At 45.6% G+C, this 18,986-nt stretch overlaps 1 protein-coding gene across 3 annotated transcripts in view; it reads left to right on the forward strand.

Annotated features, from left to right (window-relative positions):
- Nucleotides 1-18,986, forward strand: part of GULP1 (GULP PTB domain containing engulfment adaptor 1) — a 307,489-nt gene that overhangs the window by 224,908 nt on the left and 63,595 nt on the right. For all 3 annotated transcript variants that reach the window (XM_060257245.1, XM_060257246.1, XM_060257247.1), the window contains exon 6: nt 16,740-16,838. In XM_060257245.1, coding sequence (XP_060113228.1) covers nt 16,740-16,838 — 99 coding nt within the window. The remainder of the gene's footprint in view (nt 1-16,739; nt 16,839-18,986) is intronic.

Consider the following 18,986-nt stretch of genomic DNA (forward strand, 5'->3'; position numbering starts at 1 on the left):
CTGGAAGTGACATCATCACATGACCGATGGATGCTCTAGTTTGGGGAAAAAACTCTGTGGTAAGTTGGCTACAGACCACAGAGTTTTGCCCAAAAACGAGTGTCACCCTCTCCCCCGATATCGGCAACATGATGACATCACTTCCGGGAGTGCATGCAACAGAAACTTCCAGAGAGGAGTGAGGTTCCCCCCGCCGGCAGCCAGGTAGGACCTGGCAACCCTAAACCAGAAACTGAAAGTGAATCCTTTCATAAACGTAATGCTACGGCTGTAATTGTAACATTACAACTAAGTAAGGGCAGGGTTATCTCTTCATGTGCTGGCGCTGGATCCTTACATCTTGTTCAGACCCAGGCACTATTTGGTAAGAAGACTGACATTCCATAATGACCACCGCAGGTAGCCATATTAGTCTCCCTGAGCTCCGTGGCACAAAGAGGTAAGCTGCAGTACTGCAGCCCAAGCTCTGCTCACGACCTGAGTTTGATCCTGGTGGAAGCTGGGTTCAGGTAGCCGGCTCAAGGCTGACTCAGCCTTCCATCCTTCCGAGGTCGGTCAAATGAGTACCCAACTTGCTGGGGGGAAAGCGTAAAAGACTGGAGAAGGCAATGGCAAACCACCCCGTAAAAAGTCTGCCAAGAAAGCATTATGATGTGATGTCATCCCGTGGGTTGGTAATGACTCGGTGCTTGCATGGGCTGTTAAGCTTGGAGAAACATCGACTGCGGGGTGACATGATAGAGGTTTACAAGATTATGCATGGGATGGAGAAAGTAGAGAAAGAAGTACTTTTCTCCCTTTCTCACAATACAAGAAGTCATGGGCATTCAATGAAATTGCTGAGCAGTTGGGTTAGAACGGATAAAAGGAAGTACTTCTTCACCCAAAGGGTGATTGACGCATGGAATTCACTGCCACAGGAGGTGGTGGCGGCTACAGGCATAGCCAGCTTCAAGAGGGGGTTAGATAAAAATATGGAGCAGAGGTCCGTCAGTGGCTGTTAGCCACAGTGTGTAGTGACACAGAGTGTTGGACTGGATGGGCTGTTGGCCTGATCCAACATGGCTTCTCTTATGGGGGATTAGCCTAGTAGCACCCTAAAGACAAAATTTGTAGCAGGGTACAAGCTTTCATGAGTCACTGCTCACTTCTTGAGATATCCAAAGTGAGCAGTGACTCATGACAGCTCGTTCCCTGCTACAAATTTTGTCTTTAAGGTGCTACTGGACTCAATGCTACTGGACTCAAGGTGCTAACGGCCACAATAAGCAATTGTATGGATGTATGTTTTCATTTTACAGTTATGGGCTTGAAAAATTTGGAGTGGGGCAATAAGATCATGACCAGTGTTCCCTCTAAGCTGAGTTAGTGTGAGCTAGATAACAATTTTTTTTTTTAGCCTCCGGCTCACAAATTTTTGTCTTAGCTCAGGAAAGATGGCCCCAGAGCAAACTAATTTATGCAGTAGCTCACAAAGTGGAATTTTGCTCATAAGACTCCACAGCTTAGAGGGAGCATTGAACAGGACCTCCTTAAATATGCTTATTTGTCGATCCCTGTTGTCGATCCCCAGCATCAAAGAGGCCAGGCTCAAGATGACAAGAGCCAGGGCCTTTTCTGTTTTGGCCCCTTGCTGGTGGAACAAGCTTCTGGAGGAGGTTAGGGCCCAGCGAGAGCTTTCACAGTTCCACAGGGCCTTCAAAACGGTGCCCTTCCACCAGGAATTTCTGAATTAAAATCCATGACAACAGATAAAAAACCAGATATTAAACCATCTGGCCCACAAAAACAGACACTATTTGGCCCACCTCGTTCACTCTACTGTGACCTGGGACCTTTCTTTTAATAGGACATCTAGCAGTAACAGTGTCACGTTCTCAGGCTGCAGGCAGGCAGGAGTCCAAAGCCAGTCCAAGGTCAAAGTCCAGGAAGTCAAGCAGGAGCCAAGTCATCAGTGCAGAATCACAAACCGGAATCAGAAGTCAATGTCCAAAAGGTCAGGCTGCCAAGGAAATCAAGCAGGTCAGGATCAGGAATCAGGAAGGAACGTGGATGCAAGCCAGAGAATAGACTTGTTGCTTCCACAAGGTTACCAGGTCCTGGGTGGGAACTATATAGGAGTCTCAATCAGCCTGCTCCCTGGGTGGCAGTGACCCTGCTAGAACTCAGGGCTGAGAGATCTGAAGCATCAGCGTGCCTCATGTCTTCGCTCTGAAAGTTCTTTCCGGAGCCTGCTTCGAACTCTTGAGATGGGAGGAGGAGAGCTTGAAGGAGATTGATCATCAACAGCTGACACTGGTGCCTGGAGAGTGATTGATGGGCCAGCTGCTGTTTGTGCAGCTGAGGAACTGGCTGGCAACTCTTCCAGGTATGTTAACCCTTCCAGCTCCTCCTTGTCAGGGCTCATGACAAACAGCTGAATAATAAAACTTAACATCGATTGAATTGGCAGCTTCCCGCCATTACTAATACGTCGATATATTCCGCTGTTAGATCAAAGCACCTGACATTGTTTTATGATATTGTTTTATATGCTTTTATCTATGATGTACTTTATATTTTTATGTCATGGTTTACTAATGCTGGTTTTTATGACCTTTGAATGTGAGCCGCCCTGAGCCTGTTTTGGCGGGGAGGGCGGGATATAAGTCAAATAAATTTTATACATTTGACTAAATTAGGAATATGCCAGACTCCTGGTGGGACCTGGGGAATCCCTGGAATTCCAACTTATCTCCATACTATGGAGATCAGCTCCCCGGGCGAAAATGGCTGCTTTGGAGAGGGGACTCTATGACATTACACCCCACTGAGGTCCTCCCCAGGCCCCACCCCCCCAAATCTCCAGGAGTGCCTCAACTTGGATCTAGCAACCCTGCCTTCCACCCCCCAACGGTAACCAGGAGGGATTTGGCAAACCTAGATGAAGCATTAATTTGGCAGTCACCGCACAAGGGAGAAAACTACGCATTGATAGCACTTTCGTCGTGTCTGTCATATTTGTCGGTCCGTATTCCAACATACGTTCCATAGGCTCATTAGGCAGATGAGGTGTGTCTTCACTTGGCAGACGTATCTTTGAGAGGTTGCAAAGGAAAAAACGAAACAAAACAAAACTTTGAGGCCAGGCCTGACAACCAACTGCATTCCTTTGTACTCATCCGATACTGTTCCAGGACCTAATAAAGCTATCTGTACCATCTTTGGCACCTCCACTTGCTTACCTTTCCCAGTAGCCATGTTCACATGTTACGGTGAATTTATGTACATCAGTGTTCCCTCTAAGCTGAGTTAGTGTGAGCTAGCTTACCTTTTTTTTAGCCTCCGGCTCACACGTTTTTGTCCTAGCTCAGGAAAAATGGCCCCAGAGCAAACTAATTTATGCAGTAGCTAATAACTTTAATGTAAGTAGCTCACAAAGTAGACTTTTTGCTCACAAGACTCCACAGCTTAAAGTACTGAAGTACATCCTGCCCATTCACAAGAAAAAACCACAATGGATTCACTTTATGATGAAACCAGGAACCTGTACCTGACGAAATGTGGGGTTTGTATCACACATTTAGCTGTTGACTGTAATATCACTCCACACACATACAGTAAAGAATACTCTGTACACAAATCATATGTACATTCTATATAATTTGTGAACAGGGCTTTTGCTATATATACCCGGGGTGGCCAAGAGTAGCTCTCCAGATGTTTTTTGCCTACAACTCCCATCAGCCCCAGTCATTGGCCATGCTGGCTGGGGCTGATGGGAGTTGTAGATAAAAAACATCTGGAGAGCTACTCTTGGCCATCCCTGATATATACCTTCAGGTGTTATTCTATACTACATTTTGTCATCCTTTTGTAATCCTAATTCCTCTCAATTTGCTCAGATTCTACTGAGAGTAATGTGGCTTTCTACACAACATGTGGAAGATGTGGAGCAACCATTCCATGGGAAACCCATTCACTATTCTTAGGAAAACTCCCTTGTTTCTCTAGAAATTCCTCAGAAGTTTCATGAGAAACATCATGTGCTTTGATTTTTGCTTTATGCATGACTCTGATTTGCATTCTGTTGAGATTTGAGGGTGGTTGCGGAAAATGCTGTGTAGGACAGAGCTACAAGGTCAGACCTTTGACACGTTTCTCCTGAGATTTCACTGAGGAGTTGACAGGCAAGGTTATGTTTTTCTGCCTTAGTTCTTTCACACAGCCAAGGTCATAGCAGGCCTTCGAGGCATATAAAGTATCTAAATCAACCCCCAAAATGCTCATTTGGCATGTTTTGGCTCAGACGGAAGTGTCAGCCATCCCCTTGAGTTTTTTATTCCTGCCCATACATTTTCAGCTGAGGGCGGAAACAGGATCACAAATCTGTGAGACCTCATTGCATTTGGGGGCCATGATAGGATCCATTTTCTATTATAAAGCAATACACTTTTATGTTTTTACATTAAAATTAGAGCCTTATAAAATATTGGAGGGTTTTTAATGTGTGTTTTTAAAATTATTATTTTGAATCTAATTGGTCCTGAATCTAATTGGTCTTGAAGTTGCTCGTGGGAAGCAGAAAAGCAGTCACCGCTCCCTAGCCAAAAATTACATCTGGCACGTAAAATCTTTTTAAGTGTGTCTGCCTTTGCTATCAACATTTATGTGAACCACAATAGCTACAGGAGGTGATGGGGTTGTTAAAACCCTTGAGTGAAAAAGCTCCTATTGTCCTGCCAAGTTTACCCAAACGGTGGAAAGACAAATGAAGGGAAAAGCCATGGTAGCGCTGGAAGGAGCCATCAGTTCACATTTGGGTCGACTCAGAGATGACTCTGAAGTCGACCCCAAAAAACCCTTCAGACGGCAACATCTTCTGCCCACCCCTGTCCTGTACTCACCCCGTCTTCTGGGCCGCTCCACCCGGCTCAATAAGGCACCACTTCAAAAGAGATGCCTTTTTGCTACATCGTCTCTGAGGTGACTCCCAGCCTTCTGAAAGTTCCGGAAGCGCCTGGAGAGCACCCGGGGAGCCACGGCCAGGACGCGTGAACTTTCCTGACGCTCTCCGGGTGACCACGGCCTGTCCCTTTCCCCAAGCGCCCTCCGGGATGCTCTATTTCCGGCCGGTTCTTTTATGGGCGGCTGCAAGCCGCTCCAAACCAACCGTCTGGTTTCAGCCATCATGACCCCTTGGGGTTTTTAAGGTAAGAGATGTTCAGCGGTGGCTCGCCATTGCCTTTGGTGTGGCTTTTTAAAGTTTCTGAGATTTGGGGGCAGGTGAGTCTTCACTTGGGAGACATATCTTTGAGAGGTTACAAAGGGAAAAAAAAACTTTTTAAGGCCCAGCCTGGCAACAAATTGCATTCCTTTGGTACTCATCTGATACTGTTTCAGGACCTAATAAAGTTATCTGTGCCATCTTTGGTGCCTCTACTTGCTTACCTTTCACCAGGGCTTTTTCTTTTAGCAGGAACACAGTTCCAGCTGGCTTGGCAACAGGGGGTGTGGCCTGATATGCAAATGAGTTCTTGCTGGGTTTTTTCTACAAAAAAAGCCCTGACTCACAATAGCCCTGTCCACGTGTTACAGTGAACATACAGTGTTCCCTCTAAGCTGAGTTAGCCTGAGCGAGCTCCCAGTTTTTTTAGCTTCTGGCTCACACATTTTTGCCTTCTCGGGAAAAATGGCCTGTTGTGAAGAACCCACCAGACACCTGCTGTTCACCTTGGCGTAGCATGCAAATGATATTATCGGCAAGGTTCTGTTTGATGGGTCTTTCGTGGAATAAAGGAGAAATGTGTTGCTGCTTAAGCCTAGTGTGAATGTGTAGTCTACCTTAGAGTAAATGGTTAGAATGTTGATGTTCCATGCAAAAAGATACGATTGAGATAAAACATGTGGTTGACAAACACTGGAAATCTTATCTAAAACTACGACTGATTTCACACTCACCCTACGCCGCTCTAACGTTCGTCTTCCCAGCGCGGCATTCTTCCGATTTCCCACTATCTGCCCTGGGCTGCAGCGAGAATCAGCATTTTCACGCAGCAAACAGAAACTGGGGGTGGTTCCGCACTCACGTTTGTTTGGGGAGGGCTTCCATTTTGGGGCGGTGCAAGCTGGCGATTTCGCACCAGTTGCATAGGGCAAACCCGTGATTTGCCCCACCGCAGTGTAAACCTGAAAAAACAGGTTTGCACTGCAGCGGGGCAGATTACGAGTTTGCCCCGCGCAAAATGCCAGCACAGAGCAACTGGTGCAAAATCGTCAGCTTGCTCCACCCCAAAACAGAAGCCTGCCCCGGACAGATGTGAGTACGGAATCAGCCTGGTTTTTAGCGGTTTCTGTTTGCTGGGCAAAAACACTGATCCTTGCTGCAGCCCCGGGGCAGATAGTGGGAAATCGGAAGGACACCACGCTGAGAAGACAAACGTGAGAGCGGCATGAAGTGAGGGCGAAATTGGCCTATGTGTATTAAATGCCATCACTTCCGACTTACAGCGACTATGAATGTGACCAAAGCATAATAGCCTTAGTTTAGTCATTTTAGGTTCTAGGGGGAGTTCAGTCTTGATTTTATGATATCTAAAACTATGAGGTTAAAAAGCTTGAAGAAAGCAAGCAAAATAGAGAAATGGAAAGATGTCAAGCATTACTCGGTGAATTTAAAAACTCCTCCCTTCTTAATTCTCTTTAAAGATGCATCAGGAGACTTCTGCAGTCCCACTTAAAGCCTGTTGTGTGTGAGTGCTCTGATCAGTAAAAGTTTATCATTGTTCAAATTTCTATTCTACCCTCCCCACTAGCTAGCTCAGGGTGGATCCCAACAAAATGAAAATGTATTCCTCCTATCTCTTCACTCTTAATTAGAAAAAAAAAACTTCTTCACTTTTTTTTCAGAATAGAAATGTCAAAGTTTCGTGAAACCTCAACAGTATCGTTAATTTCATTAAGAACTGAATTAACTGGAGAAGCGATGAAACATGCTTAACATGTTTAGGGTACTGTTGATTGTGGAGCGACTATTCCACCTTTGGGGTCAATAGAAACTTGCATTTTAAAAAAAAAATGTTGCCTCATAGTTCGGACTGTGACTCAAGTTCAAGGACTTGTTGCATCAAAGAGTTGAGTGTCTATTGCGAGCCTGCCTTGACAATGGAGGCCCAGATAGCAGCCACTGCTAAATCCACATTTTTCCAACTTAGGCGGGCAAGGCAGTTGGTCCCCTTCCTGGAGCACGGTGACCTGGCAACAGTGATCCATGCAACGGTCACCTCGAGGCTGGACTACTGTAATGCCCTCTACATGGGACTGCCCTTGTGCCGAACCCAGAAGTTGCAGCTAGTGCAGAATGCGGCCGCCCGGCTGTTATTGGAACTTCCCAGGTGGGAGCACATTCAGCCGGGACTACGGGAACTGCACTGGCTGCCAGTAGTATACAGGATTCGTTACAAGGTGCTGGTTATTACCTTTAAACCCCTATATGGCCTAGGACCTGCCTACCTTAGGGACTGTTTCTTCTCACATGTTCCCCAGAGAGTACTTAGATCGGGATCACAAAATCTATCAGTAATCCCCGGGCCAAAGGAGGCCCGATTGAAATCAGCTAGAGACAGGGCCTTCTCAATTGTAGCCCCCTGCTGGTGGAACCAACTGCCAGATGAAGTGAGGGCCTTGTGGAACCTTGTGCAGTTCCGCAAGGCCTGCAAGACTGTCCTCTTCCAGCAGGCACTCAATTGACTTGGCACTGGTACTTAAGAGAAGTGGAAGAAGGCCGTTGCCACCAGAATAGCACCAACTCAATATTCTGTTTTTCTGTTTTAACTGTTTTAATCATTGTATATCTATTTTATTACCGAAAGTGTAATTTTAATACTTATTAATTTAATTGTTTGTGGGATTTTATGTTGTGAGCCGCCCTGAGCCTGCTTCAACGAGGAGGGCGGGATATAAATCAAATAAATAAATAATTGTGTCAAGTGTGGAATTCTAGCAGGAGCTCATTTGCATATTAGGCCACACACCCTTGATGTAGCCAGTCCTCCAAGAGCTTACAAAACAGAGCCCTGTAAGCTCTTGGAGGATTGGCTATATCAGGGGCATGTGGCCTAATATGCAAAGGACCTCCTGCTAGAATTCCACCCTTGATCGTGTGCCTTAATCTTCCATTGACTAGTGATGTCTTGCATTCATTGAAGCACTGTTTGGTCTACTGTGGGCAATTCCACCTCAAATATATCCTAGTTCCTTGAGCTGTCTTGAAGTTGTGCTTGGTTGAAAAACTCCTAGACAATTTGGTTCCAGGATGAAACCTTCGCCAAGCTAGAACTAACAGGGGTTTTTTGTTCAGTCGCACAGTCGAGTCCGACTCTTTGCAACCCCCTGGGCCAAGTCACGCCAGGCCCTCCTGTCTTCCACCATCCTCCAAAGTCTGCTTAAATTCGTGTTTGTTACATCAGTAACACTGTCCAGCCATCTCATCTTTTGCCATCCCCTTCTTCTTTTGCCTTCTTTCTTTCTGACCTCCCAAGAAACTGTCTGGGTTGATTTCCCTTAGGACTGACTGACTTGATCTTCTTGCAGTCCAGACTCTCAAGAGTCTTCTCCAGCACCGCAGCTCGAAAGCATCTATTCTTCTGCGCTCGGCCTTCCTTATGGTCCAGCTCTCACAGCCATACATTACTACTGGGAATACCATCGCTTTGACTGTACGGACTTGTGTAGGCAGGGTGATGTCTCTACTTTTTATTATGCTGCCCAGGTTTGCCATAGCTGTCCTCCCAAGGAGCAAACGTCTTTTAATTTCATGGCTGCAGTCACCATCTGCAGTGGTCTCAGATCCCAGGAATGTGAAGTCTGTCACTACTACTACTAACGTAGGATTGGTTAATTAATTGATTGATTCCCACCCTCCCCTTTAGCTTTCCCTAGCATACCAATAGGTAAGATTGCAGCATACAACTCTATGAAACTTGTTTTTTACCATTAGGTGGAGCTGATGTTCTACACTCAAAACAAACCCTCTTGGCAAAACAAACCCTTCTTTTTTACTCTCCCAGGTTTTAATTTCTGTCTCTGTTGTCAGTACTGAGTGATTATGTTCGGCCTGCGGATGTTTAGCTTACTAAATAGATACATCCTGGTTGCTTTATCAACTTTCTTATGTAGGGGCCTTCAAGCTTGGAATCTTTTTTTTTTTTTTTACTTGGATTGGATTCTCTCTTCACTTTGTATCCATGTGAGAGGGGGGAGAACATAAATCATAACTACCAAAGGAGTCAAAGATGTCTGGGGAGTCTAGGGAAATTTATGTTGTGCGTTACATAAACACTTTCTAAAATATTCCACTTGAATGCTTTGTTCTCGTTCCTGAAGTGATATTTTCTGGGATTTCAACCAGAAAAGCGTATCTCAATCTAGGTTCACAGAGCAGTTTGTAATGATTCCTGGCATGTGTACCCTAACCCCCAAACTGAGACAACCAAGCAGCGGTTACTTTTTTCCCCCCTGTGAAGGACATTAAAATGGTATCTTTTATCCTTTGTAAATTTTTAGAACAGATGAACTCTTTTCAGGAAGGGCAAAACATAGACCATGTAACCGTTGCCCTTTGTGATGGCTGTGCAAATTATCGCCTCAGTGTGTGTATTATTACTCAGGGTGCATCCACTGGTGGACCTCCTGATGGCACTTGGTTTTTTTGGCCACTGTGTGACAGAGTGTTGGACTGGATGGGCCATTGGCCTGATCCAGCATGGCTTCTCTTATGTTTTTATGTGACACAGAGTGTTGGACTGGATGGGCCATGGGCCTGATCCAACATGGCTTCTCTTATGTTCTTATGTGACACAGAGTGTTGGCCTGGATGGGCCATTGGCCTGATCCAGCATGGCTTCTCTTATGTTTTTATGTGACACAGAGTGTTGGACTGGATGGGCCATGGGCCTGATCCAACATGGCTTCCCTTATGTTCTTCTGTGACACAGAGTGTTGGACTGGATGGGCCATTGGCCTGATCCAACATGGCTTCTCTTATGTTTTTATGTGACACAGAGTGTTGGACTGGATGGGCCGTTGGCCTGATCCAACATGTCTTCTCTTATGTTCTTATGTGACACAGAGTGTTGGACTGGATGGGCCATTGGCCTGATCCAACATGTCTTCTCTTATGTTCTTCTGTGACACAGAGTGTTGGACTGGATGGGCCATTGGCCTGATCCAACATGGCTTCCCTTATGTTCTTCTGTGACACAGAGTGTTGGACTGGATGGGCCGTTGGCCTGATCCAACATGTCTTCTCTTATGTTCTTATGTGACACAGAGTGTTGGACTGGATGGGCCATTGGCCTGATCCAACATGGCTTCTCTTATGTTCTTATGGGACACAGAGTGTTGGACTGGATGGGCCATTGGCCTGATCCAACATGGCTTCTCTTATGTTCTTATGTGACACAGAGTGCTGGATGGGCCATTGGCCTGATCCAACATGGCTTCTCTTATGTTCTTATGTGACACAGAGTGTTGGACTGGATGGGCCATTGGCCTGATCCAACATGGCTTCTCTTATGTCTGGGGCAGTGATACTCTGTATTCTTGGTGCTTGGAGGGGGCAACAGTGTGAGGGCTTCTAGTGTCCTGGCCCCACTAATGGACCTCATGATGGCGCCTGTTTTTTGGCCACTGTGTGACACAGAGTGTTGGAATGGATGGGCCATTGACCTGATCCAACATGGCTTCTCTTATGTTCTTATATACGAATATATGCAGGACTTCTTTTGTAACAGGAACTCCTTTGCATATGAGGCCACACACCCTGATGTAGCCAATCCTCCAAGAGCTTACAGGGCTCTTAGTAAAGGGCCTACTGTAAGTTCCAGGGGATTGGCTACATCAAGGGTGTGTGGCCTAATATGCAAAGGAGTTCCTGCTACAACCCCCCCTCCAAATATATAGATTTGTATCCTTCCTCTTGCCCTCACCTGGATGACTTCAGCTAGCCTGATCTGGGAAGTGAAGGAGGGTCAGCTCCGGTTAGTACTTGGGTGGAAGACCACCAAGGAAGCCCACCCCTGAACCTCTCTAGCCTTGACAGCTCTATGATGATAGATTCAGATGGGTAGACCTGTTGATTTGAAGCAGCAGAATTTTGGGTATAAGCTATTGAGTGCATACACAATTCTGGTCACCAGACCTCAAAAAAGATATTATAGCATTAGGAAAAGTTCAGAAAAGGACAACTAGAATGACTAAAGGGTTGGAACACTTTCCCTATGAAGAAAGGTTAAAGAGGTTTGAATTCTTTAGCTTGGAGAAATGTCTACTGAGGGGGGAGACATGATAGATGCTTACAAGATTATGCATGGGATAGAGAAGGTAGAGAAAGAAGTCCTTTTCTCCCTTTCTCACAATACAAGAACTCGTGGACACTCAATGAAATTGCTAAGCAGTCGAGTTAGAATGGATAAAAGAAAGTCCTTCACCCAAAGGGTGATTAACACGTGGAATTCACTGCCACGAGAGGTGGTGGCAGCTGCAAGCATAGCCAGCTTCAAGCGGGAATTGGATAAACATCTGGAGAAGAAGTCCATCAGTGGCTATTAGCCACAGTGGGTATTGATGTAACTCTCTGTGTGGGGCAGTGATGCTCTGTATTCATGGTGCTTGGGGGGTGCAACAGTGGGAGGGCTTCTCGTGTCCTGGCCCTACTGGTGGACCTCCTGATGTCACCTGAGTTTTTGTCCACTGTGTGACACAGAGTGTTGGATTGGATGGGCCATTGGCCTGCTCCAACATGGCTTCTCTAACATTTTTATGTTCACGTCTTCTGTGGTATCTGAAGAAATGTGTGTGCATACAAAAGCTTATACCCAGGTTAAAACTTGGTGAGTCTTAGAGGTGTCACTGGACTCAAATTTAGTTCAGCCCCATGAGGGGTTGCCGTAAGTTGGTCTCAACATGACAGTACCTTCTATCGCCACATCTTGCCACTCAATCAAGGTGTGAAGCCTCCTTCCAGCCTTTCTCCTGCAGAAACACTCTTTCAGTTGCATGGGGGTTCTTTAGCCTGAAGGAAGGCTTCAGGCCTTCTGAGTCCACCCATGGGATACAGGTCATAGAGTCACCTTATACTGTGTCAGACCATTGGTCCATCTAGTGTAGTATCATCTTAAGAACATAAGAGAAGCCATGTTGAATCAGGCCAATGACCCATCCAGTCCAATACTCTGTGGCCAAATATATATATATATATATATATATATATATATATATATATATATATATATATATATATATATATATATATATATATATACACACACACACACGATAGCTCTCCAGATGTTTTTTGCCTACAACTCCCATCAGCCTGAGGCATTGGCCATGCTGGCTGGGGCTGATGGGAGTTGTAGGCAAAAAACATCTGGAGAGCTACCGTCGGCCAGCCCTGCACTAAGGATTGGTGATGAGCTGAACACTGCGGACACATTCTAACCAATGCCTCGGGCTGATGGGAGTTGTAGGCAAAAAACATCTGGAGAGCTACCGTTGGCCACCCCCGCCATAGCGGATTCGTAATACAGTCAAAACCCTGAGTCTTTGTGTATAGCTGTTTTATATTAATCCATTGAGAAAGACTGAGAATAATAGTCTTGGATGCAGGAAACAGAATCATTGCAAGCTCAAACACTATCCTAGGAGTCCCTAAGCTTCCTGCTCCTTGATATCTTTAGATCTCTTAAGATCCTGCAGCTTCTTTTGCAGTTTCTCTTTGGCCATTTTTCAAAACTGAACATTACACTGTACATTGATACATAGGAAGCTGCCTTATACTGAACCATATCATTGGTCCATTGAGGTCAGTACTATCTACTCAGACAGGCAAGGGTCTTTCCCATCACCTACCGTCTGTTCCTTTTAACCAGAGATGCCAGGGGTTGAACCTGGGACCTTCTGCATGCCAAGCAGATGCTCTGCAACTGAGCCGCGGCTCCGTTGAAGGCTAGTATTAAGAGAACCTGCTATCCTTCTGTTTGCTGACGTAAACTGTATAGTCGCTGCTCCCCTAAGCTATTGCTGCAACTTGAGTATGGATGACTTTTAGTTGTCCTCAGTGACATTTGTAGATGTTCTGCTGTTGTTTACTGGGATACACAGAATGCACGTAGCTTTGTTCCTTATGCTTCACATCAATGTACCTGTCTAATTAATAGAGAGTGGTTTGATCATTGCTAGTAACTTTGGGTGTTGACCTGAATAGCCCAGGCTAGCCTGATCTCATCAGATCTCAGAGAGGAGGTAGAGTTAGCCCTGGTTAGTATTTTAATGGGAGATCACCAATACTCCTTCTAAGCTGTGAAGCCTTGTGAGCAAAAATTCTGCTTCATGAAGAAGAAGAATTGCAGATTTATACCCCACCCTTCTCTCTGAATCAGAGACTCAGAGAGGCTCACAATCTCCTATATCTTCTGCTCCCACAACAGACATCCTTTGAGATGGGTGAGGCTGAGAAAGCTCTCACAGCAGCTGCCCTTTCAAGGACAACCTCTGCCAAAGCTATGGCTAACCCAAGGCCATTCCAGCAGGTGTAAGTGGAGGAGTGGGCAATTAAACCCGGTTCTCCCTGATAAGAGTCTGAGCACTTAACCGCTGCATCAAACTGCTACTGGCATTCAAGTTGTGAGCTTCTGCATCAATTAGTTTGCTTGAGGACCATCTTTCCTGAGCTAAGACAAAAATGTGTGAGCCAGAGGCTAAAAAAACTGTGAGCTAGCTCACACTAACTCATCTTAGAGGGGACATTGGAGACCTCCAAGGAAGTCCAAGCTTGATACTCGGAGGCCGGCGATGGGAAACCACCTCTGTTTTTCCTCTTGCTTTGAAAACCTTATGCGGACCCCATAAGTTGGCTGTTGGGCATTTCTACTACAATGGCTTTGGTGAGAGCCAATTCAGTCTGTTAATGCAGAGCAGGGGCGGCCAAATTTGCTTCATTTAAGAGCCACATAAAATAAACGTCAGATGTTTGAGAGCCACAAGATACGAACATCCAATGTTTGTGTGACATTGTGTGACACAGAGTGTTGGACTTGATGGGCCGTTGGCCTGATCCAACATGGCTTCTCTTATGTTCTTATGTTCTAATGTTTGAGAGCCGGAAGGAAGGAAGGAAAGCAAATAGGTGAGGGAAGAGGGAAGGAGAGGTGGAAAGGAAATAACGTTAGCTTTAAATGCATTCTCCAAGTCGCTGGCTGGCTTGCCTTGGAGAAGAGATTTAAAGAAACAAGTGCCTTCTCCAAGCTGGCTGATGGGGCAGTGGTGTCTTTGAGAGCCACACAATATGTGTGAAAGAGCAACATGTGGCTCCTGAGCCACAGTTTGGCCACCCCTGATGCAGAGCATCTGCTTGGCATGCAGAAGATCCCAGGTTCAATCCCCGGCATCTCCCATTAAAAGGAACAGATGGTAGGTGATGGGAAAGATGGTAGGTGATGCAGTTTGGCCACCCCTGATGCACAGTTTGGCCGCCCCTGATGCACAGTTTGGCCACCCCTGATGCAGACAAGATGCAGAGTCCTATGAATGGAACCCTCATGCAGCTGCTTTGGACAGGCGGTAACCTTTTCCCTTCCATGCAGTTTTCCTGGTCTCAGGTGCTCCTTTCCTGGGAGCTGGTATTTGCTGCATTGGGGGATTCGTGCAAGCGAGAAATTCGAGGAGGGTCATTTGAGGTAGGGAGGCCAGAGGGTGGGAAGTGTGCAACCTCTCTCTCCTCGCTTCGCTTCACGGCAACAGTTCTAATCAGGAGTCCGCAGCTGTAGTTGGCTAATACAAATCTAGTTCATGCATCTCTGGAGACTGACGCATAGTTTGGCCTGAGGACGAACGCAGACCTGGTAAACGAAAATGGGCTGAAACTGCAGCTTTACCATTCACTGGTACTGCTAACGAGAATTTTGGGTGGGAGGGAAAGGAAATCTTTTTAATGTCCAAATTGTTTATGTATCCGTTCCTTTTCTCTAAGAATGTATAGCTTACTTTTCAGTTTGTGTGGGTAGTTGTGTAGGTCCGAAGCGACTGAACAAAGTTTGAGTACAGTGGCACCTTCAAGACCTTTGTTGTTGTTCAGTCACACAGTCGAGTCTGACTCTTTATGACCCCATGGACAAAGGCACGCCAGGCCCATCCTCCGAAGCCTGCTCAAATTCGTGTTTGTCACATTTTGTCTGGGTTCTCAGCTGTGGCCTGTCCATCTTGGGTGGCCCTGCATGGCATAGCCCACAGCCTCACTGAACCGCGCAAGCCCTCTCGCCACATCAAGGCAGCAATCCATGAGATTGGGAAAGACCTACAATACATCCCTCAAGACCTACAAAGTTTAATTCTGGGTATAAACTTTGGTGTCAATGCACACTCCTTCAAGGACGTGAAAAAAATGTGCATTCACATGAAAACTTATACCCAGAATTAAACTTCGTTGGTCTTGAAGGTACCACTGGACTCAAAACCTTTTTTTTTCCCAGTTTGTGTAAATTCTCAAGACGGCGAACAAGATAAATATATACAGTATAGAATCTAAACTGTTACAGAAGGATCAGTTATTTAATACCTAAGGTAAAAAAGGTAAAGGTAGTCCCCCGTGCAAGCACCAGTCGTTTCCGATTCTGGGGTGACGTTCCTTTCACAACATTTTCATGGCAGACTTTTTACGGGGTGGTTTGCCATTGCCTTCCCCAGTCATCTACACTTCCCCCCCCCCCCCTTCAGCAAGCTGGGTACTCATTTTACCAACCTCGGAAGGATGGCGACCTGAACCCAGCTTCTACCAGGATCGAACTCAGGTCACGAGCAGAGCTTAGGACTGCAGTTCTCTTATGCGCCACGGGACTCTTATATCTTATTTAATATCTAGCAGCCTTCAATCGGAAATGAAGATCATAACTCTTCACCTAAGCCAAATAATGATCTTCACTGGCCATGTAAAGAAACCTGGAAAGTATGAAATTAAACAAAATTCTATAACCTAGACGTAAAGTTGGGTAACCCCGGTGCAAGCACTGAGTCATTACTGACCCATGGGGTGACATCACATCATATTTTCTTGGCAGACTTTTTGTTAAGGGGTTGTTTGCCATTGCCTTCTCCAGCAAACTGGGTACTCATTTTACCAGTCTCGGAAGAATGGAAGGTTGAGTCAACCTTGAGCTGGCTACCTGAACCTGGTTTCTGCCAGGATCGAACTCAGGTCGTGAGCAGAGTTTGGACTGCAATACTGGAACTTACCACTCTGCACCACGGAGCTCCTTGTATAATCCTAGAACTAAGCAGTAGGCAAGTTCACCTTTAAGACCAACTAGGACCAACTAAGTTTTATTCAGAATGTAAGCTTTCGTATGCTCTAAGCAGACTTCATCCTAGATCCAAAAACAAAGGTAAGAATCTGATGAAGTCTGCTTAAGAGCATACGAAAGCTGACATTCCGAATAAAACTTAGCTGGTCCTAAAGGTGCACTTGTCTACTGCTTTGTCCTATTGCTTCAGACCAACATTGCTGCCCACTTGGATCTAACCCTAGAACTACCACTCAAAAAAAAAAACCCTGAAGGACTTTTTAATGGACAGCCCCATTTCACAAGGATGTGGAATCTGTAGGATGGCTTCATCTTGGCAAATGGACGAAGATGCTTTGCGAGCGACCACAAAATAGCGCCCAGATATGTTATAAATATTCTAACTTTTTTTTTCATTTCCAGTTTGCAAGACATATCAAAAAATCTGAAGGACAAAAAACACCAAAGGTTGAGTTACAGATCTCAATATACGGAGTGAAAATCCTAGATCCAAAAACAAAGGTAAGAATCTTTTTTTTTTAATCCCATCCCCCTCCTCCTTCGAACATCCTCACCCAGAGAAGCAAAACGAGATTTCCTCATGTAATGCAAACACGATTTATGCAATATTCTGCAACAGGTGTTGGTTGGATGCAGGGGTGGAATTCTAGCAGGAGCTCCTTTGCATATTTGGCCACACATCCCTGAGGTAGCCAGTCCTCCAAGAGCTTACAAAAAAGAGCCTTGGAAGCTCTTGGAGGATTGGCTACAATCAGGGGGTGAGGCCTAATATGCAAAGGAGCTCCGGCTAGAATTCCACCCCTGGTTAGATGGTTTAGTTAAGTGGTGCCATCAAGGCGTGGTTGACATATGGTATAGTTCTCAAGACAAGAGATGTCCAGAGGTTGTTTGCCATTGTTCACCTCTGTGTAGCAACCCTGGACCTCCTTACATCAAAATATTAACTGTGGCTGATCCTGCTTAACTTCTATCCACCCACCCCAAATAGCAACATTGTGTGTGATGTACTTATGTGACTCGTAGTGAAATAGGCACATTGGTGATGTTTGGGAAAGGTGATGCTCTGGTTTTTGGACAAAACTCTATGGTTTGAGGGCATAGAGTTTTGGCAGTTTATCTAGTTGTTATGCACACACCTTGGCACGCTTGCACTTGGCAAATGGCTGTCTGTATTCATCCAACTTCTGTGGATCCAGGAAATCCAGGAAAACAGGTGAGAAAGGACCCACAGGTGCTTTTGAAAGAGGTGAAAAGAGCTGCAGTTGTGGGTGAAAGAGTGCTTTCCAAGAAGAAGAAGACTGCAGATTTATACCCCACCCTTCTCTCTGAATCAGAGACTCAGAGCAGCTTGCAATCTCCTATATCTTCTCCCCCCACAACAGACACCCCGTGAGGTGGGTGGGGCTGAGAGGGCTCTCCCAGAAGCTGTTGTTTCAAGGACAACTCCTGCGAGAGCTATAATAAATAAATAAATAAACTTTTATTTATATCCCACCCTTCCCGCCGGAGCAGGCTCAGGGCGGCTAACATGACATGGTATACCATGATTTATAAAACAATTTTAAAATACAATTAATACATACAGTTAAAACAGTTACATTAAATTACAGCTAAAATTAAGTTAAGGTGCTATATTCAGTTGACGTATTTCGATGGCGAGATATCGCTTTCAGGGTTCCTCATATGCTTGCAGAAAGAGAGTGGTTTTGCAAGCCCTGCGGAATTGATTAAAGTCCCGCAGGGCTCGCACTTCCTCCGGCAATTGGTTCCACCAGAGGAAGTGCGAGCCCTGCGGGACTATGGCTGACCCAAGGCCATTCCAGCAGCTGCAAGCGGAGAAAACTGAGTGAAGTAATGTTAAGTGCTCTTAGTTTCTGTACTTCAGTAAACACTGTCCTCAGTTTGGTGGAACAGCCGGTCCTTCAGTTGTATGTCACATCATGCAACACAGGGGTGGAATTCTAGCAGGAGCTCCTTTGCATATTAGGCCCCACCCCCAATGTAGCCAATCCTCCAAGAGGTTACAGGGCTTTTAGTACAGGAACTACTGTAAGCTCCAGAAGGATTGACTACACCAGAGAGATCTGGCCTAATATGAAAAGGAGTTCCTGCTACAAAAAAAAAAAAAACACCCTGGTTAAGGGTTAGAGTTAAAATACATATACAAAATAGAAAACCGTTAGCAAGGAATTTGGGATCATTCAGGAAATGCTAAATCAGGGGTGTCAAACATGTGGCCCAAGGGCCGAACCAGGCCCCCGGAGTGCTCCTATCAGGCCCTCGAGCAACTAGCTGTCATCTGCTTCCTTCTCCCTCTCTCTTGCTTCCATCTGCATCACAGCTTGCTTTGCAAGACTTGCTCAATCGCACAGGAGCTATAGAGCAAAACCTCTATTTTCTCCATTGGCTGAGGCTCCTCCCCTGGGGAGGAAGGGGGAAGGCAGAGCTACTTTGCCAGGCTCTCTCAATCGTACAGCAGAGATACTGAGCCAAGCCTCTCTTCTATTGGCTGAGGCTCCCTATTTCTTGGTCCCCTGGGAAAGGAAGGAAAGAGTCAGAGCTTCCTTTGCCTAGTTCCCTGGATCGCACAGGATAGATATGAAGAAAGCACCTTTTGACCAAAAAATGCTAATATTTTAAACATGTTTT

This window comes from Heteronotia binoei, chromosome 16, assembly GCF_032191835.1.
Source record: "Heteronotia binoei isolate CCM8104 ecotype False Entrance Well chromosome 16, APGP_CSIRO_Hbin_v1, whole genome shotgun sequence".
Taxonomy (NCBI): Eukaryota; Metazoa; Chordata; class Lepidosauria; order Squamata; family Gekkonidae; genus Heteronotia; species Heteronotia binoei.